The sequence below is a fragment of the Rhea pennata genome, chromosome 14 (genome assembly GCF_028389875.1).
Source record: "Rhea pennata isolate bPtePen1 chromosome 14, bPtePen1.pri, whole genome shotgun sequence".
NCBI classification, from domain to species: domain Eukaryota; kingdom Metazoa; phylum Chordata; class Aves; order Rheiformes; family Rheidae; genus Rhea; species Rhea pennata.
Genome location: NC_084676.1, coordinates 9,529,633 through 9,556,809, shown reverse-complemented (window position 1 = coordinate 9,556,809; position 27,177 = coordinate 9,529,633). Strand labels below are relative to the sequence as shown.

General features: G+C 38.2%; 1 protein-coding gene across 8 annotated transcripts; it reads right to left on the bottom strand.

Moving 5' to 3' along the window:
- Positions 1-560: 560 nt before the first annotated feature.
- FBXO38 (F-box protein 38) lies at positions 561-25,664 on the bottom strand. Of its 8 annotated transcripts, XM_062587539.1 has the most exons (23): positions 24,801-24,837; positions 22,773-22,914; positions 21,736-21,869; positions 20,433-20,596; positions 19,869-20,034; positions 19,356-19,493; positions 18,946-19,083; positions 18,455-18,548; positions 17,895-18,025; positions 17,352-17,522; positions 16,352-16,494; positions 15,424-15,480; positions 15,258-15,333; positions 14,504-14,623; positions 13,254-13,448; positions 10,787-11,506; positions 7,682-7,782; positions 6,214-6,316; positions 4,982-5,148; positions 3,708-3,853; positions 2,798-2,901; positions 2,414-2,527; positions 561-1,202 (listed from the first exon to the last, which is right to left on the bottom strand). In XM_062587539.1, the coding sequence occupies exons 2-23, from the start codon at positions 22,898-22,900 to the stop codon at positions 1,024-1,026; spliced, it is 3,489 nt and encodes a 1,162-aa protein (XP_062443523.1). In that variant the 5' UTR covers positions 22,901-22,914; positions 24,801-24,837; the 3' UTR covers positions 561-1,023. The 8 variants fall into 8 exon arrangements, with proteins under 8 accessions (XP_062443523.1, XP_062443520.1, XP_062443519.1 ...); XM_062587536.1 differs by lacking the exon at positions 24,801-24,837 and adding an exon at positions 25,581-25,664 and having other exon boundaries at positions 15,258-15,480; XM_062587535.1 differs by having other exon boundaries at positions 15,258-15,480.
- Between the last annotated feature and the right edge of the window lie 1,513 nt (positions 25,665-27,177).

Sequence of the window (27,177 nt, the reverse complement as noted above, 5' to 3'; positions counted from 1 at the left end):
ACTTGCAGCAAATTCTAGGCATACACACAAAATGTGTACAGACGCTGCAGGAACCAGAGGCATTTCCTGTTTACAATAAAAATAAGTGTTCAGGGCAAACAGCAATAGTATTTACTGATCGTATAGAAAACTTGCCTTCATGAGTGAACATGAATCAGTCTGAAAGCCAAGTCAGATGAATCCTGTGCTTTTTCTAGTTGCAGCAATGTCGGTAATTACATATCCCTTTTCCTCCCAGTCTCATGCGGAAAAGTCAGTTTTGAGCCAGAGAGCACATGCACATTTATGTTACAGTGACTGGAAGCAACATTTACCAACTCGTTTCTTATTACAAGAGCCAAATACACTACTCAAATGAAACTGACAGTGCCATAAAATGTTTTTGAAAATATTTTGATTCCCAGATGCTACATTTCTTCCAAAAAATGTTTTCATGAAGTCTGGAAGATTCCAGAGATCACTAACTACTCTTCCCCCCGCTCTCCCCCCAGCTTTTGGCATTCTTTGCAACAGCCATAGAACAGTTCTCTCCCTTTGAAAAATGCACACAAGACGCAAAGTTTGTGCTCAACAGGTTTACTCAGACTGGACTCTTAAACGCTCAAGAAAAAAGGCACAGATTAAAAGAGACTCTGATGACTCTTCTGAACACAGCAAATGGGGTTTTGCATATAAGAAAAAAATACTGCTATGAATTGTATGAGCTGAAAAATTCAAATACTTCTCCCTGGTCCTACTTATTGGCCTTCATTAAAATGGAATTAAATTAAATTGTATAAACATATGAAATAAAGTCTTGGTATTAGGAAGTTTTTCTTTTGTTTCCTCTATGTACAAACCTTAGTATACAATTTTTACTTTTCATTATACATTTACTACATACTCTTTTCCAAACTGAGTCAGGGCAACTGCAAAGTATATGTTTCAAGAAACCACACTGCAGTCAGAAATAATCCACCTGCTTTCCTTGCCAGCAGTGCCAATCAGAATTTAGGAAGAGATGACTAGTTGTGGGAGATCCACTCAAATGTAATCATCTTCTACTGGTTCACCATTGACATCACAGTAATGGATGAAGATAGCCACAACACGCTGGAATACACCTTTTTTCATCTGGCGCAGTTCAGAGATCTCTTCTCCTATTGTCTCCATGCAGATGTCTGCAGACAGCTGTCCTTTTCTCCGGGGAGCATAAATAGTAGCTGTGGAAGGCACAAGAGAATAAAAAATACAATCTTTCCTAGAAAGAAACTCACAAATGAATGTTTTGTAATAGAAGTGCTGGTCTTTGAAAACACAGCAAATAACATGAAAGTGTGTCAGGTAAGAAAGAATACATAGACTGAATTTGAAAAAAATGAGTATGTACTAAACTGCAATCATCAGCTGAGTCAACGTCAAAAAAAGTCATAGAACTGTACAGCCAAGAAAGACTTCTTCCTCATCCTCTTGAGCTTCATTCCCTCAAACTGGAGCTAGATAAACGCTAGTCCAGTGTTCAGATAGGACGTTATGCAAGCATGTCTATCAGAAGTCTGTCCAATTTAACAAATACTTCTCATGCAAGAGATTCCTAGTTAAGTACAAGGAAAAACTATTTATCCCTGCTACCAACAAATCTAATGAAGTGGGAAGCTAACTTCCCACTCAAGCTCTAGCAACTGCCCACTACAATATTTTCAAGAAAAGCTCCTTAATAGTATGGATACTGAATACTACCTGAATACTACCCCTAGGGTCATCTCCGTTCTAGAGTATTCAAACACAGTTTTTTTCCTCTTTTCTCCCAAGGTTCTGTGAATTTTACTCCTCTCTGCTAGACTCTCTTCAGCTTGCCTTAATAAACACTTCTAAAAGCAAGACTAGAGGCAGTATTCCAACTGTGTACTTCCCAGAAATGCCAATAAACTCCAGAGACCACAAATTACTGTGAATACACATGGGTTTACTGGATGCCAAAATGTGCATGTTGCAATATTGTATGTGATATCCTCCTTACAGCTAAAATAGTCAACTTTGTCTTCCTATCTGTCCACACTACGAAATATCAGTGCACAGGATTTATTTTGCTAAGACTACTTGCATGTTAATTCTCCCAAATGCAAGTTGGTAAGGATCATCATTCTTGTGACTATGACTGAAAGTCATCACAATTTTAGGCTAAGCACTCAACTGACTGATTTTATCAGCATTAAGGATCTCCAGATGATCACTAGACACTACAGTCCTCCCCTCTGATAGCTCCCCCTCATTGTCTAGCTCCCAACACTGTTGTAAGTAGCTATTTATCAAACATAACATACGAGCTAGAAAACTGAAAAATAAAGGAACGTGTTGAATAATAAAGGAACATATAACAGCTTAAAACCAAGCAACAAATTGAAGTGCTTCAAATATGTCAAAGAGTACTCACTTCTCTCATCATCCTCAAAATCATATCTGGCATAGCTATTTGGCTCTGCTGTTCTAAGTGACCTCAACCACGGGAAGTCAGTAATCATGGAGTAAGGGGCTCCATCCACAATGCCTAAAAGACAGACAGGATGAGTACACAAGGAAGACAATGTCAAACTTGCAGCATTAGCATTCTTCATCAAGTAAGCTTCGTTGTTATTAGACAGGTCCTCACTTCAATGCAGAAAAAGTACTTTCTCACTTCAAGTCCCCCACCTTAAACCAAATGTCTTCCACTTCCCTCACAAGAATTTTTATTTATTTCTCTTGCAACCTGATGAAATCAGTCATCTATCTTAGCAAGAGACAGATCATCAGCCCTTAAATCTCTACAAATGCTCACCTTCTAGAGTGTAAATATCTCTTCCCCAAGGGTACTTAGTGTATTTCTTCAGGTCTTCATCAGTTCGTGTAGCTTCAGGGAAGAACTCATATTTAATAAGCTCTCTAGAAATAAAGAGGAAGACATTAGAGCTAGCAGCAATAATGAATATGAGGGGTGGAGGGAAAAGAAACAAGTGGGAAATTCTATTATACAACCTTTTCTTCAATGAGCCTGAAATAGCCTGAGAAATGCTTCTCTGAGACTCTCATGCAACCTCAGTATCTAATCCCTTACTCTTGAGAGTAACCACAGAACAGGTAAGATTAGGCAAGAAACCAATTAAGCTATCTTTTATGCATAGCCTTCTATCTGAAGGAACAATTCACCACAGCTGCAACTGAGCAAAACTTTTATAAAAATTCTTTAATTATTTTAATAGAAAAAAAAAATTATGAGAACAGAAACACTTTTCTAAAGTAGCTGGGTAAGAGCCATTGTATACAATTTGCTGCTCCTAGGAATTTTTGCTCTTCACTACGGAGCTGAAATTGACTACATATCTTTCCCAAAAGCTAAATAGTGTTCTATTTCATGGACCCAGTTTTTCTCTATTTTTATAAGTGAAACCTGTTTTCTGATTTGAAGACATTCCTCAACCATCCTCACTACTATAACATTCAACTATGTTACTGCAGTATGGAATATAGCTATAGAATTTTACAGTATTTTTATATTAAATAAACCTAGCCATGTGAAAAGTCTTATGTTGGAATTTCAGTATCAAGGTGTTTCTACCACCCCAGCCCACCATACAAACCAAGCTTTCTATTTGGCTAACAGAATACAGTAAGTCTACAGCTACTAACTATAACTTCTGAATCAGGATTCAGTACCTTTTCTGTACAGCTACTGAAAGACAAGTACTCACTGGTTAATATTTGCTATTGTATCCATCCAACTCCGAATGCGCACCTTGTTGCGGACATTAGGTGGGTTACTGAATTCATGAATTATGCAAATGTGGTACGGATAAGGACCACTAAATATCTTTTGCTCTAGAGTCAATGTGTCAACCTGTGAAAGAAGGCAGACAAAGACTTGCAACCAAGAGAAAGGAAGGGATGGAGTTTTAGAGTCAAGAGCAGATATCTACCAAAACTCCCAAATTCTGAGGCAAAGTATCAAGACAAACTAAATTTTAACAGCATACATAATCAAATACACAACAGAGCAGAGCTAAACTTTCCTAGTACAGCTTTGCCAATGAGTCCTAATTTAGATGGTGGAATTTGCTGGGAGATTGCAATTTTTCCTGGTATGTTTCACAATTCTCTAACAAGTAAACAAACTTTCACAAAATTACATTATGGCCTCAACATTCATCCTCTCAGTTTGTCTCTGGCTTAGGATTATTACTTTTATTGGTTTTGGCACTGCCCTCCCACAGCTAAAGCAAGAGATCTAGTTTTAAAGAAAAGCTAGCTTTTATACTAAGTCAGGTCTCCCTTGTTGGAGAGGCAAACTAAGCCACTGAAAACATTAACAGAAGCAGCATTACAGAATAACACAGAACACAGAGTGACAAAGTTAACCAAGTATTCTGGATCTTACATTAAGTTCTCTTATTATTTGTTGAATAAGCTCAAGAAGTGACTAAATGTTAATGCGCACTTCTTCTACATGTAATCTGGAGGCAGAAAGGGTAGCTCTCAGTGCCACAACTGCCTTGCAACACTGTCTAGCGCTAATCAAAAGAGGATGCAGCTTTCAGTAAAGCAGGATTCAAAACACTGTGTTGTTATTAAATCTAGAAGGACATGTCTCACAGATTTCAAATACTTACTCTATGTCATATTTGTGATTATAAACAACCTGCACTAGCAGCATCTAAGTTCTTGTAGTTACTTTTAGTTATTTAATTTAGAATAAATTCAATACAATATGGATTTTTACAGTATCATATAATGCAATGAATATTGGAGATTATAAAATTAAGTCTTAAAATTCGTTATCATCCAAGTTCCAGACTCTGCAGTAAAAGCCTTCATGGGATATGGTTTCAATAATAAGTTTCCCTGAGTTGTGTTACTGTAACATTTACGTTTTCCACATTAACTGAAAAATGTATGAAGCCAAAAGAAGTGAAACAATATTGGCAGTACTTCAGATGTGTTCATGACTAAATTAGAGATGGTTGTGTACCTGCTGCATTGGACGAAGATAAATGATCCGATTCCTTTCTGGTGGCATTCTGAGAATCTGATCCAGAACTTGATCCATATTTAACTTCTTGCACTGGGCATAGTCAAACCGATTGACAACTGGTGCATTTTCTACTTTTAAGTGCTTCAGTACACGGCACCTTGTAGCTATAAATCAGAAAATAAAGAGAAATACAATACAGAAAAGACCTGAAGAGCTTCCTTTCAGAGATTTTCAAAGCAGATTGCTTCGAAAGAAGGCAAATCAGTAATGCAAGTAAAAGACAACTAATGAACTAATTTGGATAGCTGGTAACATATATATTGAAAAAATACACTAACTGTTCATTTCTTCAGTACTATGATCAAAGTTCTCATTAGTAAACCTCTAAGAAGAGTCCTTTTAAGAAGCCACGTCAAATTTAATCTGACCAACAAGACTTTTTTCTCCCCCTTTGCTTCCTTTTACAAAGCCCCTTGAAACAGTTTGTTATTTATTACAATTAAAAACCACAGATCAAATGCAGAGTATTGTGAAGCCAACACAATATAAATGATAGTGTTTCCCTTTTAGTAACCCATGTCCACATCATCAAAATTTAGTTAAAAATAAATGTATGTTCCAAGGAGTACTTTAGAATATAAAAAGAAATACTTTCATCATTCTCTATTATGCCTTCATATAAAATATCTGAACTCAGAAGAGCATGTGCTACTAATTGTAGATATTACAGTTAACAATAAATGACCCAGTGCTTCAAAATGGAACTAGTCATATGCTCTGGAACGTAAATTTAAGGCAGCTTAAACGCCATCATTTAAAATAGATTTTTACCATGTCAAGAAAAAAGATAATTCTGTCAGTTAAATGATCTACAGAAGCAGGAAGAAATAAGAGAACAAGGTGCTCTAAAACTCATTTCATCAACTCCCAATTATCATATTATAGCCCTTCAATAACTGTCTCTATTTTCATAATTGTAATAATTTCATTTGCTGATTTTTTCAGATATTAATCTTTATTAAATCAGTTACAGCATAAAAGGAAAGGTGACACTGAAACTGAGAAGCACTAATACTTGGTGTTCTAAGCATCAGTCTGAAGAACACAAAATAAGCAGTGAACTGACTAATTCTTTCAAAAACTTTTAATGATCCCAGATGGAGAAAATGTTTAAAGAAACAGAGTAGAGAGCCTTGATAGGCCTTGTCCTGATGACATTAATTACATACCATGTATGAACATCATTTTCGGGCAGTCTTTCAGTACCAAGTCTGTTATTCCACAGTTAGTCAAGGTGATTCCAACAAGGTTTTTGGATTTCAAAGTCAGTACCTGATGAAAGTTAAAAATACATCTGTAAGAGGGTAAAACAAAGGGAAAAGCTAAATTTAAAGAGATACTGCCAACAATGAAAACAACTGCTGTTAGACTAGGCTATCACTGGCAGTGAGAGAAAAAGGCTCCCTGCTGACTAGCAACATCACAAAATACACAACATCACAGGAAAAAAGTCATATCACAAAGCACAATTTTATCAAAAAAACCCCAAATCCTAAATACCATCAATCAGGAACTTCAATCAAATTCTACCATTGCAACTCTATTTTTCAATGGAGAAGGAAAAAAAAAGAAGGCAAATCAGGACAGTAACTATGTTTAAATACAAATAAAGGTATAGCACAGAGAATCACAGTTTGAACTTCCCATACCCAATATGTTTCACCACTGTGACTCAAAAGTACACCTCAGAGAGAGCTGGAAATGAAATGGGTAACTTATTCATACCTGTGTCCACCGTCTGTGTTAGAAAAATAAAACAACTCTCAAGCTTTATAACAAGAGATGCATAAGCAGCACAGTGTTCTTTTAAAAATGGTGCATTTTAACAAGAAAAATCATATACCCAGAAATGTCTTTTATGCTAATTATAAAAACTATAATGTATCTTAATAACCAGAGAAAAATTATTGGCCACATTTGCAAAAGCTATCTAAAACTAGCGAGGCTAAGTTCCTTCACTTGACAGTCAAAGGGAAAAAGAAATATAAGCAGACTTCTCTACAGTAGGATTCAAAAGAGAAGCCTAATTTAGCTATTCTGAGCCACACTGACAGGATCCCTTGTTCAGCTAGAATGAGAGCCTAGGGTAAGTACCCTCACTACACTGAAACCAGATTTCGTGATTTCTCCCTCCATGACCAATCTTCACTGCAGAAGAATTAACTCAAATTATTTACACGCACAAAGAACCTCCACCCTGCAATTCAACATTTGAGTTGCTATATCATAACCACATCCACAGTTAGAGGTAACTGCACATCCCTATTGTTTTTTATTTAAAAAATCAAAACGAAAAAAGTAGATTTTGCTTTGCTTTCAAAAAGTAAATGCCAAAGAACAAAAGCTTTCCTCTATGCATGAAGAAGGCACTGTGGAAACACAGAACTTGATGCATCAGTGTTGCCACAAGCATCTGACAAACCTTAGCAAGTACAGTTTTAGTTTGTACTCCGCTCTTCTTGGGCCAGAGTACTGCTGCACCTGAGGCAGCAATTCCTCCATAAGGATAGAGCCAAAGAAAGCAGCACCATCAGTTATAACTCAGCTAGTTCTACAGCAAACACAAGCTTGTAGTTTATCATTGTTCATGAACTCCTGCAGCTGAGGAATCTGCAGCAGTAGAAGAAAAGACCTTACTTGAACATGATCATCCTCAATAACTGGGTCACTCGTGCTTGTGGACTTGTCAGCTGTCCTTTTCCGCTTTGTGGTTTGTCGTGGCTTTGGCTTGGCCACCTCTGGAAACAGAAAAACAGAAAGTCTTTCATCTGTTTACATTCCAGGAAAACAACAGAGGCATTTCTTCGTTAATACTTCCAATAAGACCATGTCCTTGTTAAATAAGATAAATCAAAATACCTGTCTGGCTTGAAATCAACTGTGTATATCCTCCTAATATAAAAAGCATTTTCAGGTTTGTTGTCAAAATCATTCACGTGGAGTAAAGGGAGGGAGGGCAGTTAATAGATTAAAACACAGGAATGCTAAAACTACTAATTCAACAACTCAGCAAGATAGATGTAGAGCCAAGAAACAGATGTTGAATTGTTAGGTTACACTTGATTCTCTACAAGAAAACAAAACACTCTTGACAAATACAGGAACCAAAATAGCTGTAATGTTTTAAATAAAAGAAATTTTCTTCAAAATCTGCTTGTTGCAATTGTCACTAATTTTCTCCTGATGTTGTAAAGGTTTAAAAAGCTTTGAGGTCCCCAAGTTGCTCCTCACTGTTTCACGCACCACTGACATCAAATTCTTGCTGTATTTTAAAAGACAAGCTTTTGAAAATAAATGATAATAGATGAATTCTTACATTAGAAAAAAATAGAATTTTCTATAATCATCAGATCTAAAGTGAGGTATTTTAGTAAAGGTGAAACTTCAACTTTTCCTCCTAAATAGATGGCATGTTTACAGATTCACAATCAAGATAAAAATGTAAATATTAGAGACAATATACTATTTTGTGTTATACTACCAATAGCATTAAAGATTATCTGTTTCCTGTGTAACATCAAAATCCACTCATGCACATAAACTATTAATTACAGCTGACATTCACTAGGCTTATGAAAGTGCAGAATTTAGGCTACTCCTTTATGGGATCCACAGTCTGGAAAATGTAAAGTAGCCAATCTGTAGTACATATGCATCATCATCATTAGTGGGTTTTTTTTTTTTTTTTTTTTTTTTGGACAATTCCTAAAATACCTACAGATAGCAAAATACTTCCCAGCTATGATGTTGGAGAAACGTTTCAATTTTTTCTTGAACGGTTCAAGGCAAACACCAAGATCAAGAAATCTTTAGAGAAAGTTTAACATAACATGCTTTTTAATACATAACAAGCTTCCTTCACTACAGATGAGAACTAGAAGAAGTCCAAATAAAAACATTATAAGAAAGAGTATACACTGTATATTTACTGAAGTATCATGCATTTCAATAGTCCCTTAACCAGCTAGTCTGTGGTAATAATACTTCTAAAATTTCATATTAAGTAGTAGAACAAGTAAAATATTAAAGTAAGTGTATAATTTCAAGAAAAATAATTACTTTTGTCATCAAACATAGCTTTGTTATAAAAGCCAGAAACCAATGTCATTTATGCCAGAATAATAGAAAAAAGTGATATTCAAGGCACATTTTTAGACTATATGTGAAAAAACATTTCCAATTCTGTTAAAAAAAAAAAGTGTTTATAATTAGACTAAAACTTGCAAGTAACTAGTATATTCTGTCCTAGAGAGCAAAAAGCATTATAGTGGCCAGGCAGAAGAAATTTCGCTGTTTTCTGTACGAAGCAATGATCTGTAAGATTAAAACAACACATCAAATCTCATATCCTACCCTCAAGTATCAGCTAATATTTGATGCTTCAAAGAGGGAAAAACTGCATAAAAATGTACATATAATTCTATGGAGCTGAGAAAAAAGTTCTGCCTTAAGCAGGCAAATCAGCTTAAGGCTAAATATAGGGAATACTGAAAAATTTTTCTCCATGAACACAACAGATCTCGCTCCTGACTAACAACATGAAGACAGAGTATCCTGAGAGTAGCTCTAATTTAATACCTAGATCTGACTTAATTCATTTTATTTGTTGGTAGTGGGTAGATAAGGATGAAGTCTTCTCTTCTGATTTTAGTAGATTAATTACTAGTCATTATGAGGTAAGCAAGAAAATACATATTTTAAATTAAATAGAAAGATCACGTTATCAACCTGAGATGCATTTAGCTATGAAACAGCTTCCTAGGTGATTAAAGTTTCATTAATACTTGGGAAATTAAGATAAACTGGAAAGACACTAGGAAATACTGTGTTTGAATCATTCTACGTTAACAGATATGGAACTGATTACTTCAGTCCTTTCTACTTCCAACACATGCAGCTCAACTAGCACGATTAACTTTTCAGTTTCATTTTACTTGTCAGATACTCTCAGCAAAGAATCCTGGATATACAAAGTAACTGTGAGATGTGCTACACCAGACTAAGATGATTATTTTGGCAAGGAGGTATACTAGGAAGAAACAGAAGATGTCAGCAAGTTACCCTCTCACATCTATTTTTCCCTGTTAACATTCCTGGCTTCATTACAGCCATTCAGAGATTTTTGTTTTATCATTTTTATCTGACGTGATGTGAAATACAACTCTAATAAAAAGAAAATTGTCAAAAAGTTTGATGGTCATGCCTTGGCAGTGGAATACAACGTGCAGGTGCACAAGCTCTGTAGTATTACAGTTCAGTTATAATTTTGTCTTTCTTTAATTGCTGATAAAGTATCAGTAATTAACTTTTGCCCTTTTGCTAAGATCTGAGCATACCTTTTTTAAAGGGAGAATTTTAATAGGGGAGATCATATTACGTTTGAATGAATAACAGCCTTCACAGGAAGGGGTACTTTCAACAGAAGTTGCATTTGATCTTCAAATCAGTAAATCAAACACCATCTAGTATATATGGGTAACGTGTGCACACGCATATTTTCATGAAGAAACTAGTCATTGGCACTTTTTACAGAGATTCATTACTTTACTCAGCCATCGCAGTAAAGTCAGATGTTTCTGTGAAGTCAGACATTTGTATTCTATCAATATACTTACCCTTTAATTATTAATCAGTAACATTAATGTTTAACTTCATTATTACCCACGAGTGTTGCTTTTATCCAATAGTTTCATACCAGCACAGCAGTTTACTCAGAAATGAACATATTTTTATGGGTCATACCTGACTCTGACACCAGAGGGACATGGGACAGCTTGCTTCGAGCTCTTGTTAGTGGCCGGCGTGGATACTCTTCTTTATACTCCATCTCATAACTCCTTGGCTGTGAACCAGTGCTTTCCTCCTCATTGGCAGGCCTGCAAGCATTCCCACTAGTCCTCTCATCACTCGTCCCTACTGGAGACCCACAGTTTGGCAGAGTCCTAAGTGCAAAATCTGACCCAGCACTGTTTGGTCCACTTCTGCAGGCTCCACTTGTGGATGGGCATTCCCCATCACAACACCCGCTAGTCCTCCGCTGTGTGTCCCGAGGCTTATAGCAAGAACACCTGGAACAAACAGAGCTCTCCTCGGTCTCTCTTTCACTAGAACCTTCACTCTTACAAGGCGAGCAGACACACTGCCTGGACTCATCTGCAATCACCGGACTGGTGCCAGTAGAGTGGCTATTAGCTGTCTGGGCACGTTCAGGGCTAGAAGAAGCAGCACTGCAGGAGTTGGATGTTCCTGTTGATCCTGTAGCGTTACTGCAACCTGGATAGGAATCTTTGCTTTTGTTTCTTTCAGGCAGGTCACTTGCTGCTTTCATGTCTGCTTTAATCTGCTCACTTGTTACTTGACAGCCTTTCTCACAGCTGCTCTCCTCAGTATGGAACTTCTTCGTCTGGCCCACTTGGCTGGCACTACACCTCTTCCGCAAGGGCGTCTTTCCTTTACCACTCACTTAAATGAAAGAGTTAAGCATGAGAGAACAATGGGATAACCTAACGCACAGTATAAATAAATACTGAGTGCTACTCTGCTAGGGGCTACTTAAAACAGGAGGCAGCCTAGAGGCCAGTGACAAATCTTGTGGGGACCACTTTGGCATCACAGCTCTTTGGGAGGTACGGGAAATAAAGATAATTCCAGCAGTTGCTGAATCTCTATGATTTCCTGAAGATATTTTTGTAGCAATGTGCCACAAATGAGATACATATTCACCAGAGAGGCTAGTACTTCCACACAGCAGCTCACTGGTTAAAAAGGTCAAAGCACAAAAATATGAAACAAACAAAAAAGCTTTTGTTTTCTAAAATACGAGGAATAAATCTGAGGAATTAAGTAGTAATAAAATGTGACTGAACTTTGTTTTAATTAGCAACCCTTAGCTCCAGTTCTGGCTATGAAAAATAGTGTGAAAAGGCAGTACTGGTCTCATCCTACAGCAGAATTAGAAAACATACTGACTAGTATCCAAATCATAATCAGAACTTAAATGTCTGCTCTGTCTTAATCCTCTCATCCAATTAGATTAAGCATTAGCCAGTTAGCCTAAGAAACATTAGAAGCAATACAAAAGTTTCCAAAATTAGCTTTTAGCTATTACAGGTTATTTCAACCCCAAACAAGAACTGATCTCACCTTTATAGCACAGTACTCTACAAGTTTCCAAGTTGAAACCATCAGTCTTGTTGAAGTGTACCAAAATGACAGGGGGGCTGATGTGTAGGGAATATGCTAGTTACAAACAGGAATCTACTTGTTTCATTACAGCTTTGATTTGCCCTAGGCTTTGCAGAAATAAAACCAGTATTAGGCCAGTAAGTTTCTCAGTTTTTCACACAAAACAGGAATTTTATGTTAACTGCTTAGCTAAATAATCATTAAGGCTTAATACTATGTGTACTTCATCTGTCAATTATTTAGAATTTATAATTCAACCTTGACTTCCTCCTTGCTTGCATACGTTACTTAGAATACAAACTACAAGAAATAGTAAGCCATCTGTGTTGTTGGAAACGCACCGCTTCCCACAGTATCAGATGCAGGCGTCAGACTTGGTATCACAGATACACACCTTACAGATGTAAATTCTACAAGAGAAAGTCTTTTCCTATCTCTTCAGTCATCTTAATATTATGACACCCCAGGTCTCTAACTCTGAAGGATGTCACCAAATGATCATTGCTCAGTGGTAAAGAGGACAGAGTACTGGACATCAACCTGAATTCTAACTGATTTCCAAAGTTTCCAAAGACAAATATTCTTAAAGTGTCCCCTTTGGGACGCTCCTACAGGGCCTGCATGAACCTAAAGGTGGCCAGATCCCTTCATGCATTTACTCCAGAGGTTACATTTTGTATTAGCAGCAATATTTGGAGAGATGGTTATCACACAACATGGTTGCAAATCTGACTTGACGAACTGTATGTACTTGCAAATATAGAACAGCTGTGGGTTTCTGCAGGTACAATACTGCAGTATCACCATGTTCCATCTGCTTCCCTATAGTGACTGGGTGATCAGAGAACTTGAGAGATGTGCCCCTACATCTCCATTCTAGCTTTATAACAGGAAGAAAAAGATTGGGGGCAAACAAGTAAGCGTGCATTATACAAAGTTGGAAATAAAACCAAATCTAGATTGTTTTCTAATTGGAAAATTGAAGCTTAGGAATAAATTCTGCCCAGCAGCATCCAGCCCTTACCCAACTCTTTCACACCTGAAGGCTCTCTGCTTTCCACTGGATCTCTTGCTTTCTCTTCTCCATCTGAGTAGTTCTGTGCAGTGCTGTTAGTGATGCAAGCTCTTGAAGTCCCCATGTTTTCTTCCTCATCCTCACTGTCTGAATCATGGACAGTAATAGGTGCTGCTTTTACAACAGGCTGAATGCCACTTGGTCCTGAAAACAGTAGAAAAGTACCAACAGCTCATATTACCCCCCCCAAAAAAGCCAAGCAAGCAAGTATCCAAGAGACGGATTTGGTTGAATTTAGCCACACTTTTAATTTAGCCATCCTTTCTGTGAATGCCTCATTAAAACCAAAAGTTACAGCATTCTAGCTTGCAGAGGGAATGTGTCAATACAAGACAAAAACGTAAGCTTCTTATAACGTTTCTCTGTTTCAGAATATCTAGAAGTTCTTCTATAAAAGAACTATTATAACCAGTCTCTGAAACCTTCAGCAAAGGGACAGGAATGTTGGTCAGGACAACTGCAATTATCCTTCACCCACAAAAGCAGGTAAGGTCCTCTCTGAACAACCAGTAGTGATGTACAGGAAAAAGGCCCCAAAAAAACTCATCAATCCTTCTCCAACAGTACGAGCTATCAGCCGTGAATACAAGCGTGCTTTATTATGACTCCTGCCTATAACCAAAAGCATGAGCCAATCACAATGACGTAACTGTCTGCGAATAATGCAAGAAACGAATATGAAGTAAAATAACCTTTTCAGGAGCTATCCTGAGAAAGTGAATAGATCCAGCATATATGTACACCACTTAGTGCTGCTGGCATATCTACTAGACAAACATTCAGCAAATGGCAGATATAAAAAACTAGTCAAGACTACTTAATGGATGTCACTAATACAAACTGTTCTGGCTTGAATGCAACCAAAAAGAGATTCTGTAAGTTGTAGAAGCGAGGCCATTAACAACAACATCGGAACAAGACAAGCTTATTCAGGTATTTTGAGGCTCTCGTCATACTCAACCCAAGAACAAGCCTTTAAAATCAAGATCTTTTACTCCATGTGCAGAAGAAAATTTTAAAAGCAGTTTTAAAATAGAATAAAGTTCCTTTGCAGCAGTAGGCTGTGCTAGCAACATTATTTCAAATGCACCACACATTCCCACTGAAGAAAATCATTCAAAATCAGACTTACACTGAAGAATTCAACCCATCAAGAAGTGGATACTGAAAGGTAATTTCCTTCCAGAACTTAAAATTACCTGCTTGCTCTTCATCAACCTCCATAGGAACAACAGCCTGGCTTTGAACAGGGACCTCATTCTGACTTTGCACAACAGCCACTCCTTCTTCCTGTGCCACCTCCTCCATTTCATTCAATGCTGAAAAGATTGAGATAAGGTCAAGAGAAGGAAATGGAAGGAACATAGCCCATAAGCATAGAAGAGATTCAAACAGTACCCACAGAGACATAAATGAGACACCAAGAAATAAATAACAGCTGCCTTGATTCCTTCAGCAAGTTTCAAAGGATGTAGAAAGCTTCCCACAGACTTGTTCTACATCATCTCCTTAGCTAAGGCCCCAGCCTAACTTCCAAGTTTACTCTTCCCAAATTTCCACTTCTCAAAAGCTTTGCTCTACTGAAGTAAGCAGTATATCCAAGATTCCCATATTCATCCCTTCAAATGACTTTGCTGGTAAAGCTTAAAAATACACCAGACACTGATGCACTCCCAGCCCAAGAGGCCTAGAAAACTACTTCCATAGACCAGTATCATACTGAAACTTTAAACCAGTAACACCTGTACTACGATAAGTTACTGACTGAAAGTGTAATATGCCTGTATTAGCTATCAGATAAAATACAAAGATGCTTTTATCATACATACAGATATCAGAGATGTATCAGAGTAGTGAGTTTTCAATGTATACTCATATCTTCTCTAGGAACCTACATAAATGGCAATACCAAATAAAAGCACTCCCTGCAAAGGTTCAGAGATCAGTGGTTACCCTCAGCTGCAATCTGCTGTTCTTCAGCCTGCCCATCTTGCCGCAGCTCATTCTCCTCATTCTGGTCATTTGGATGCTGGTGATTGTTGTGGTGAATGTTGGGATTGTTGTTATTCTGGTGGTTATTATTGTTGTCATTGTCATTGTTAGAGTTCTGATTACTGACCAAGGCAGATGAAACACCGATCCCTGTGCCTGCACTTAGGCCAACACGAGCACAACCCTGAAACAAAGAACAACGACACTGATTCGGAAACACTGGTACTTACCTACACAACATGTCCTAAAGCCAACAAAAGAGGCAGTATTACCTAGGCAGAACAACATGCACAGACATTGGACAAAGGATCCAGTTCTAGTATTTACTTATGCTATATATTGCAGAAGTCTGTCCAAGTCTGGCAACACAAAAAACTTCTCCCCTCTGTTAAATGCCTATGAAATGAAAACCCATAAAGCATACATAATCTTGCTTTATCAAATGTGATTTCATATGCTATGAGATCATAATAGATCAACATAGATAGGAGATTATATAGAGTCTTCCCAGAAGACAGTGGCCTTGAGATTTAATGAGGAAAAATAGTAGTTTTCTATGCAACCAATATTCATTACAACAATTGTCAGGAAGACTTGTGTGTTACAGAGCAGGAAGAGAAGAGGCAATGTGAAGAAATAAAGTTCCTAAGTTTCAGAAGCACTCAAATATGGTAATAGCACCCCTTTTTCACCAGCCACAAAAATCATAAGAGTCCTTAGCATTGTGAACAGGTCCTTAAGCATGAAAAATAAAATCATATAAAAAGCAACAGTAAAAATCAAACAGCAGCAGAAAGTCCAACAAAAAGTCCATTCTGTTCTTACCTTCTAATCATATATTCATTCACAATCATGCCTCACCACTGTTTCTATTAACAAAAGAAACTGCAGTGCTTCCCCTAACATACTATATTGATAGCATATGCAAACCTGAGTCATTTACTTACCAAATAAGTAATTATAACTTCTAAAAAGCATGTATAACAACAGAATTTCAATTAATTTTAGATGAGCTGGTAACATTAAAATGCAAAAGCATATCCTGAAAGGCTCACCTTAGGAGGTTCACGGAACATCTGGTCAAGAGAAATAAATTCTAAGCTTGGCAATAACTCAATGAACTGACTGAAAGAATCTAGTTTTATCGCATGACATCGCACTAGGGTGAGGTCAACCAGCCGAGTCCATCTTGAATGATCTATGGAAGAGGAAAAGGTGCATTTCTTGCAAGATTCCTACCTCACTTATTTTCCATTATAACCTTTCCAGATTTGAGACTAGGCATCTTCAGTATCTCCACTCCACCATTTTTCAGTATCTTTATTGTTCCAAATCCTACCTCATCTCTTACACTTGCTGAGAATAAACAGCAGCATGGGAAAAAATACCTCTTATTATACCCTTTTCCACTTCCCACTGATTTTTAAATTTTAATGAAGCAAGTAAGTTAATTCTGTTGATGTCTAAAGTTGTTACACTGCGTTACTCTGCATAAAGTTCCTAAGAGTGATATCACATGTCATTCTATTATTATTCAATGATCACACAAGTGAATTTGCAGTTCTAGGTTTATTTTATAACATGCTAGTATCTAAGTAACAAGAACACTATTCTCTTTCTCACTGATCTCTAGTACTTTTATCATCTCTCAGAAAAGGAAAATAAAATCAAATAGGCCACACAGTTTACAGTCTTCTCATTATCAGACCTATAAGGATCAGCATTCAAGAAATATTAAATACTTAAAATACACATATCAGAAGTGGGATAAACTGCCATTTGTCATGTTTTGTTATACTTTAAAACTGATTTCTTCCCCACGTATCAGTGCAAACACATTTACATTTATATATGGAATTTCCATACACAAAGCACGCACGTAGTCAATAATTTTGCAGTCTTGCGCAAGTACATTTCACTATATCTCAAGCTTTCCTTTCAAAATCTATTATGCTTTTTCACCGAGTAGTACAAACTAAAAGGTTAAATATAAAAATTGTACGTTTTGTGTGAACTATTCATAAAATCTCTGTAAAATTTCAAAGTGTACGGTACCTGTGATCCAGTTATTTGGGTTGTGTAAATGTGGGCAGTTGTAAATGACCAGATACTTGATGCAAGAAAACACTTCATTTACAGCTTTCATACCAATGTCTGTAATAATTCCTGGATTTTCAACCACATCAGCCAAGCCATACTTCACCAAGTCCCCATTCGTCATTTTACCTATGGAAAAGACAGCAACAAATACAGCAATAAATTTCAGCAACTTGTCTTTTAAAGTATAATTTTCTAATTCCATATTTAGTCCAGTTTGGATTAAACAGATCAGGTTATTACTTCAGCTCTGTAAAGCTGAGACTTTTCTGGTTTCAGAAGGGAGAAAAAAAAAATATATATACACATACACACTTACATAATAATATATATAATATTTAATAATTTTGCAAGTATTTATATACATAGACATTAAGATCTGGAGCCTCAATAAGTGCATATTTATATTCTTTTTAATCACTCAGAAAATTATTTAAAATATACAAGTTTTTTATCCTAGTATTTGCCAAATAATATAAGGACTTCTAAAGAATGTCATACACTGTAGTAAAAACTCATCAACATATCCTAGATGAAGAGTTTCAAACTGTGGGAATTCCAGTTCAGCCATCTTCAGAGCAGAAAAAACACCATCTTTGGTCAAGGAAGGCTGGATCCGCACTTCATGCAACCTGAAAGCAATCAAGGATAGTTCATATTAAAAGGTGCTCCAAATCACAATTACTATAGAGGCCAGTGAAGATATGGCTCTCTGGTAGCAGAATGAAAATATTCTTTTAACAATAGCAGAATTAAGAATATACTTGCATCTTTACAACACTATTTAGCAGTTACGTAGCAATGAGCTTACTATGAGACTAACATCATTGAACTCTTTTCAGACAGAAGCCTGAGAACAAGGCTCATGACACAGAGTGAGTCATCAGCAGACAGAATTCTAATTATTTTTCTAACCATAGAATATTCTTGTAAATTTTATATGACAAGTACTCCTTAAGCTTTTAAAGGTTATTCTGTTTCTTTATACTCCTGGATTTCATTACTAAGATAATTATTTGGATAAAGGAGAAGAGGGAAAACAAAGCTCTGAAGGTCCATACCTTCGTGCAGCAGTTATGATGAGGTAGCCAAGATCCACTTCAAGGGCATTCTTGCAAGCTCCCAGAACTATAGTGTGCAAATTCCTAAAACCACCTGACAAACAAGAAGCATTCTTTTACTTTTGTCACAGATCACAACCTTAAAACTCTGTAAATTTATCCAGTGTCATTAACAGAAGTAGATTAACCACAAAAACCCCACCTTTTTTAGCAAAATAATACAAAATATATTTCCATCCACCTCCCTCAAACCCTGCCAGTTCCATTCCCCAACAAATGCGACTATTCAAGAGATAATTCTAGGTAAAAAATTAAAAAAAAATACTCAGTACAAAGCTATACTTAACACACCATAGATTACTCCAATCAAATAGCTTTAAAAAAACAACCAAGAAAGGACATGCTACAGAAAAAAAGCTAAGCCTCATGTGACTCAAGTATTTGGGTTTGTTTGTTTGTTTTTAAGTACAGGAAGACAGAAACGTTCATACCTGATCTCCAGCTATCTTCTACCACATGCTGGATAAGTCCTCCAAGGAAAGGAACACGAACAAGTTCTAAATGCTCCAAATTTCGGGCAGAAGCCAAGCCTGTCACTAAGGGTACATACTTCAAAGAATTTGTGGGTCCTACAAAGAATCAATCAATACAAAGGAAGTTGCTCATTTAACAAAACTGAGCATACCATGGCAAGTCAAAGACGCCCATATAAATCTATCTGGTTTAGAAAGTCAACAGAAACATGCAGTACCAAGAACAGTATGAGAGAGGAGTATGTTTCCAACAAACATCATGAATAAAACAATGACTTGTTTTGGAATATTGCATAACAAACTTAGACGATTAGTAAATCATCTATATGCTATAACATCCCCTCCATAGATTAATTCCTCTCTCTTACCTGCACAATTCCTCATGACAAAAGTGCGTAAGCTGATACAGAGGAAATCTTTAAAAGGCTGTGGTTTAGTGAGTCTCACCCACTTCAGATAAAGGTGCCTCAGCATTGGGATACAAGGAATTTCAGGGACATTCACTCCTAATAACATATAAACAAAATAAGTGTTCAAATCACATACCATTTTAAACAAGCTTTCAAGTATAAACTCTAGGATAAATTTCTCGGGATTAATTACCTTGGCTTTAAAAGAGAATTGTTTCCTCTGCTACTAGACAGGAAAAAGTTGTAACTTTTATAAACATGAGTTTACCTCAGTTTGTCAACACAGTTTATCAGCGTTTGCGCTTTGGACCAGCTATCATTCATACATATGGTAACTAATAATTGGAACGAAAAAAAAAAAAAAAGCTACGCATCAAATTCCCTCCTTTGTAAAGGATGACAACTCTGCAGAATTTCAGAGCCTTTAAATTCATTTGTATTTAAGCCAACTAATTTACCATAAACACTTACCTACTAAGTGCAAAGTCTGAATTTTAGCTCCTATAGGAATTTTCAGTTTGTTCTCAGGAGGGATTGGAAAAGCACCATTACGATTACGAAACTTCCCTAAAATATGAACTTGTGGCATGTATGTCCAAATAGCTTCCACCAGCTCCAGATGAGAGGTCTCAACACCCTGAATAAAAGTAAGCAAAGCAAACGTTCTAATATCAGTTTAAGCAACAGTATCCTCTTAACCACGTGAACTTCTCAGTAATGCACAGAATGTAATGCAGTGTGCCATTTCATTTTAAGCCAGCAAAAGACATGTCTTTTTGAAAGCAGCAGGATCAGAGTTCACTGCTGGACTTAAGAGTACCTGGTATTCCCACTGTTGCAACTAAAACCAGTACTCATTTGAAAGTTAGCTGCACATTTGCAGATGTGGTCACAATTAACTGCTACTCTACATAACCAAGTCTGAATACAAAAAGCCCTACAAGCATACTAACAACGGGTTCATGTCACATTTCTTCTGCACTGGGGATCATCTCAACTGTTGAAGAATGTTCTCTCTTGAGTATAACCACTCACCAGCAGATTTGGACAGGCCTGCAAAGCCTCTAGAACTCCAGGAATGCTGAAAGCTTCATGGCCACGGACTCTGCGTCTTTCAAGATACCTGGGATGAAGACCATAAAGCTGTTCAATGTCTGGCATCTTCCTCAGCAGGGTTAGGAAACTGGAATCAGTGAAACCTAAGATGACAACAAGAGATTTAGTATTTGTGTTACAGCAAGCAGCTAGCTGTAAAGGGAAAACCAAGTATGTTGTTCTCATTGTATAGTAGTACAAATTCTAGAATGTCAGAAGATGTATTCAGTGAAGCAACAGTTTGTCTTCCTCCAGATTCTAAAATTATGACCTACATACTCTTCTGTCTTGAATTTTGCAGGCTTACTATGTTTGTCACCCAGGGCAGTTACATGGTTATAGTGTTAACTATATACTCTCCCTTCTCAGTGAAGTACCTCTGCAAGCTGTCAGATTCCGTATGCCTCTGTCTTCCCTGGAATTCTATTTAACAACTATCTGGCTCAAAAATGCCCAAATGGTTCAGTAATCTGCAGTTCTTTACTATTCACCATAGCTCACAACTCCCAAAGAAATGACAGTTTCTCAAAATAAAAGATTGTTTTATTCTAACATGACATGAGACAAAGATTTTAAAGCAGTATGTGTTAAGATAAATGTAAGTATAGATAAGTCTAGCCATCTATCTGATATCAGACCTAATAAATATAACTTTGCAGAACTTCTAATTCTTAGAATTCGCTCATTTTATCTCTTTCCCCCAACGCAAACCCCAGCGGTATATTTTAAATCCAACAGAAATCCTAATACTCACAGGGTTGACCTAGGTTGCCAAATTTATCTATTGATCTGAAGATGGCTTGAGGTGTGACATCAAAACTTATTTATTCTTACATTGTTAAGTGTTGGCAGATGAGTTGCTCTCTCATTCCATTGTATTTTTTCCTGCCTGCATGCAAACAGCCTCTTCTTGGATTAACCCTTGGATTAACTCCCTTACAATAATCAGACAAACACAGATTGTATTTACAGATTGCTACAGAGAATCCCCAATTCCGCTACAGCAATATTCAATTTAAACATATATTTTTATATACACATACACGTATATACAGACATATGATTTTTCCAAACCACTTAAGGAAGCCACCCAAATCTCACAAAAGTCAGAAGGAATTAAATATCTAACTCTTTTTACTGCTTTTGAAAGTTTACCCTACATGTGTCATAAGTAATAGTATAGTATAGTCAGCTTTGCTCAATACCAGATTAATGCCGTATCTTAAGTGAGTGTGTTACTCACCAGTGGGCATGTATTCCCACCAGCGGCCTGCACACAAATCCACCACCTTCACCACTCGCAGATACAGAGTGACCGCTTCCTTCAGCTTCCGGGACAGACATTCCATGCACATGATATCCTGCAAGGGAAGGTACCTTTGGGAGAGGAAAAAACACCCCTCTGATTTATCAAAAGCATATCCTTTTCAACTTCTTCCAAACTAAAGAACACCCCAAGAAGGACTACAAGAAGTCAGACATTTCTAATAACTAACGACAATTCAGACAGAATTTTCAGACACAACTCTAGTGAAGTGTAAAATTTGGCTGTGCAGATGGATCTAGCAATTTTTGACACAGAATATAAGATATTCAAGTTAAAAAAATACAGCAACTTAAACTTGGGAGTTGCTTTAGCGCTCTAATAAATACTTCTGACAAAAGTCACATTTGCCACCTTTGGTTCCTACATAGTATATTTAAAGGTATTTTCATTTTCTAGTAGATACTGTATTAAGTTTACAGATACTCTGGGTAGCTATTGTTTTTTAAAAACTTTTCAGTTAGACATTGTATCTTGAATATAATTGGCATGGGAGAAGAACCAACTTGGCTGGGGCTGTAGGGAAGCTTCATCATCAAGAGGAATCATCAAGATTCACTCATCCAGATGCTCTACTCTATGCACTATGAATTAGATGCAGCTATTTTAAAATACATTTCTCAGCTATTACATCCACACCAAAATCAATAATTAAACACTTGCTACCACTCACCAGTGAACAAAATTAAATCGTATTGTCTTTTCTTTTTTTTTTTTTTTTCTTTAACTTGTTTGTGCCACCATTCATGACACGCACATAAGTTAATTTTAAAAGAGGGCAAATGAATCTTGGAACTGAAAGATCATTTCTCACCCTTTTTTATCCATCACTTTATACCTTCTACACTTTCTGAATATTATGCGACAAAAGCATCAGGAGCAAAGATCAGTACAGAGGAAAAAACAGAAAACAATATAACAATAAATAATAAATTTACTTCTTATAAGCTTCTCACCTAAAGATGTGGCAAAGCACTTCATGAGAGAGCTGGTTCATGTAATCTTTTGGCTCATCAGCTTTAGTAGACTCACAGCCTTCCCTGTTCACTGCGCATGGTTTCACATTTTTCCGTCTGGGCCCCATATTTGCAATGATTTCTGATGAAAGAAAATGTTCATAATGTTACGCAAAATCAGTAAAACTGCCCTTTCAGAAAAGGGACAGAGAGTAAAGAAGAACAGACCAATCATGGTTAGTTTACCAAAAAAAAAAAAAAGAAAGAAAGAAAAAAAAAACCCACAACACAAGTGACACTTGTCACCAAAGACTAACGCTAGTACAGCTAAACTGTATTATCTAAGAAACATTTTACCAGGAAATTACAATGCGCCTCATGCATGAGGTCTCAGACTAACTTGCCAAATGAATTAGTTTCTTTACACTCAAGAGAATAATGTGTATTCAGAGCTACCATCCACATAGTAGCTGATCAAGATAAATCACAGCAAAGGCTGTGCTGAGACTAGATTACCAAGCAAATAGTAACTCGACAGATTTCAGTGGCATAAAAAGAATACAGTCCATTTCTACCAGAAATAGGAGTACGTATGCTTGTATTTATTTATTACAAAACAAAAAACAACAAAAAAAGATTCCTACCAACCTTTCCTGAAAAATGTCCTATTAAAAGTCCTCAAACTAGCTTTTCTGAGAAGTAAGAATACTAAATGAAATACTCAAGTTGCCTAGCTAAAGATCAAAGTTACAGGAGAACTGAAAGATCTTGCCTCAGCAGCCACATGCAGAATATCCTCTCCCCTATGCCCTTTCAGAAAAGGGCAGATTAATGCATTCTGTCTATATTGTTCCAACAGCATAACACTACGACAGACAGACTGAAATAACAATGATATACGTTCTGCTGTTTAAAAAAACAGGCAAACTGGTTATAATTAGTAATAAATGAAAACAAAATAATATAGATTTAATGTTAACATTAAAATAGCTGAGATATTTCTCATGCCGTTTGTCTGCATGAGATGTTGTCCTCACTACTGCTATTTAGCTGAGGAATGCTTTTTGGTAAGTAGAGTAAAGCATCATTAATCCAGTAAACCTGTTTAACAGGTTAACACCAAAATTCAGTAGATGAGGGAAAATAAAAAACTACAGCTTTTGGAAAAACTTTGTCAAAACTTCAATTCACAGATGCATCTATTACTGCATTTACTGTGATGTAAGTATCTCGATATTTGCTCCACATTATGCAAAAAATGGCACCTGAGCAAAAAGCTCTCAAAAATTAGATGAATTTTTTTTTCTCCAACATGTGATTTATATGCTGGCACAAAACTTGAAATATTAATAGCTTCATTGTGATCTAATTATTGGAAAACATGTGCTTTCACATACATTTGTATGCATTTTAAATTATAAAAAGGTGTACTGCCATATTTCATTTTAATTAAAATGGTGGCATTAAAATAACTAACAACTCCTTCAAGCAGATATCATGAAACGCATCTCTACTCCTTTGGGTTCATTGAGACTGCATCCGACAAATATAAAGACACTAATCTGTTGTTGGTACATACATGGTACATACCTTTTTTTATTATTATTAACTGCAAATTGGAAGAATTCTGGATTTCTTTGTAATATTGAACTTTGTTATTTCCAAAATGGATAATGCAATTTAACTACACAAAGCCCGAAGGTGACTTAAAACTACTTATGAGATTAGGTTTTAAAAAAAGACAAGTATTACATGGATTCCAAGTGAACAACACCTTATCACTTAATTTGAGGACAGAGCACCATACAACATAAACACTAGTTTAATACAGACATATGATAGAGTTGTATAAAAGGTACAGTGTTAAAAAGTAAAAAGACTATGCAATATAAGGCAACAGGAAATTAAGATTTAAATAAATAGACTAGCATATAGAGAAAAAACATGGAAAAATCAGTAAAGTTTAAAGGCAAAGAGCAGAGATCTCCCTGTAGTTTTGGACTGCGGTTCACTTTGGACCCCTCTTACCACTAAGAAGAGGTGAAAAAGAAAGATCTCATCTCTCTTGCAGCTGTAGTCTCTGCAAAATACATGCTCCTCTAGATCCTTTTTTGAATTAACACGTGTATCCTTAACACGTCATTCTACACTTACCAGAATGACCCCATTAAAAACAGCCATAGAAGTACCCCTGCCATTTAATAAAGCAGGCAAAACAGTTTTACGTTCCCCAACTAAAATAATCCACGAGACTCTTTAGACGAACGTTATCGCCGTGATTAGGTGATACTACGTTGAACTCAGTAGGCTTAAGGAGGAAGGGAAGCAAAGCCCTGGGGAGAACCCGGCCTGCGAGCCGGGGGCTCCCCGGCAGCAGCGAGCCGCCGCGGGAACGCCGGCAGGCGGGCTCCTGCGGCCCGCGGGCAGGTCCCCTGCGCCGCGGCAAGCAGCTAGCCGTGGGGAAGGCCCCTCGGAGCCCGCCCCCCTCGCGGCCCCCGCGCCCCGCTCCCGGCCGCGCCCCGCTCCCGCCGCAGGCTCGGGCCAGCCGCCAGCCGCGGCTCCGCTCCCGGGCAGCGCCGCTTCCCTCGGGGGCTGTCACAGCGCGGGGCGGGCCCCCGCCGCCCCCAGGCCGCGACGGCCGCAGGAGGAGGATGGGCGAGGGAGGAGTAAGAACACCGGCGCTTCTTCGCCGCACCAGGCCCGCCGGCCGCGAGCGGACGGGCACGGGCCGGGGGGCGCCGCAGCCCCCGGCGCCAGGCCCTCGCCATGCCTCCGCCCGCCCTCCCCCAGCCCCCCGCCACCCCTTACCTGCCCCTCAGCGCCGCCCTGTTATTGTGGCCGCGGGGGGAGGGATGACCCCGGCCGCGCTTCCTGCCGCCCGCTTCCGCCAGCGCCGCCGCGCTTCCGCCACCGGCGGGAGGAGGAGGCAGCCGCGCCCCGCCCCGCCCCGCCGCCATCTTGGTGTGGCCGCCGCGGGGCGGAGCGGAGCGCGCCCGCCGACATCTTGGGTGCGGCGTCTCATCCGCCATGTTTGGTGCGTCGCTCGGAAGGGGGGGGGGGGCGGCCACGGTGCTCGCCGCCGCCTGCCCGCCAGTTGCCAACAGCCCCCAGGTCAGGCCCCGGGGAGCATTTAGGCGCCCAACAGGCAGGGACAGGAGCAGGGGAACCGGCTGCGGCTTTTGGGGGAGGGAGCAGGTGAGCCTGACAGGCCGGGCGAGAGGGGCTGGCGCAGCCCCGGGTCGCCGCAGCGCGCCGAGTTCCCGCGCATGCGTGGGGCCGTTGGCAGGCATGAAAAACACACTGCAGCCTTGTTCCGTATGAAACTGGGGCGATGCCTGCTTTGCCGAGGTTTTTAATGCGGTCCGAAGGGTCCTGCGAGTTGCTTCTGGCCAAGCATCTTAAGTGGAATTTATGCTGTTTTAATCTCTTTGGATTGGTCCCAGTGGAAGTTACAATTTACTTAAAATCTCAGAAGTGCATTTCACACAGATCCCAAGCAGCTGAGCAACAAAGCCTCTTTATAATTGAACAGACCCATATTTGTGGTTTATCTTTCATGTGAAGGCCAAAGTGAGAAAAATTAGTTACCAATTTAATGATCTTAGCAGAAGAATGCACAGTGCTCTGTGGTGAAATACAAAGCAAAAAAAAAATAGTTTTACTATGTGGAAAGTTCAGAATGAGTCATAGAGAAACTGTTAGAAATCCCAGGTGTACACAAAGCATTGAGACCACCTTTTTTTTTTGGGGGGGGGGGGATCATACTACAAATCCTATTCATACCTTAAACACATTATTTCATTCGCATTTTTAAGACAGCTGTAATGAACTAAATGCCCTGATCCCATAAAGTAAAATATTCCAGACTCCTTACACTACCCACATTTTGCCTTTGTTTCATGGTACCATACCTCCCACCTTCTCTGGGCAACTGGGAAAGAATTTAGCCATTACAATTAAATGTAGAGCACCACCTTGCTCATTAAAACTTATTCTAAGGAAGTTCTTAAATTAAAGAAACAACTTGTGAAATGGCTTCAGGGAATGCTTCCGTTTAGCTTTTCCTCTTGGGATGTTAGAAGAAATCATTAGAGTCAAGAAACTGCTCTGTTATTCTTGTTCACGCTTCTACTAGCTTTAACATCACAGCTACCTCTGGAGAAGACATCAGGGGCATCTATTGTTTAATGGCTCATGCAGTCTTACCACAGCCTGGCTGCCATATAGAGTGGTATATTCCATTTATAAGATTCTTTCTTTCCAGAAGAAGAGCAGAAGCAAGCAGCATAGTAGAGAGCAGAAGGATGACCCAGTAATAGAAATGCATGCGGGATTGACTGAGTTTAAGGTTGCTGGAAGAAAGAAGCTGGTGCCACTGAGGCTATTGCTGAACACAGAACAAATG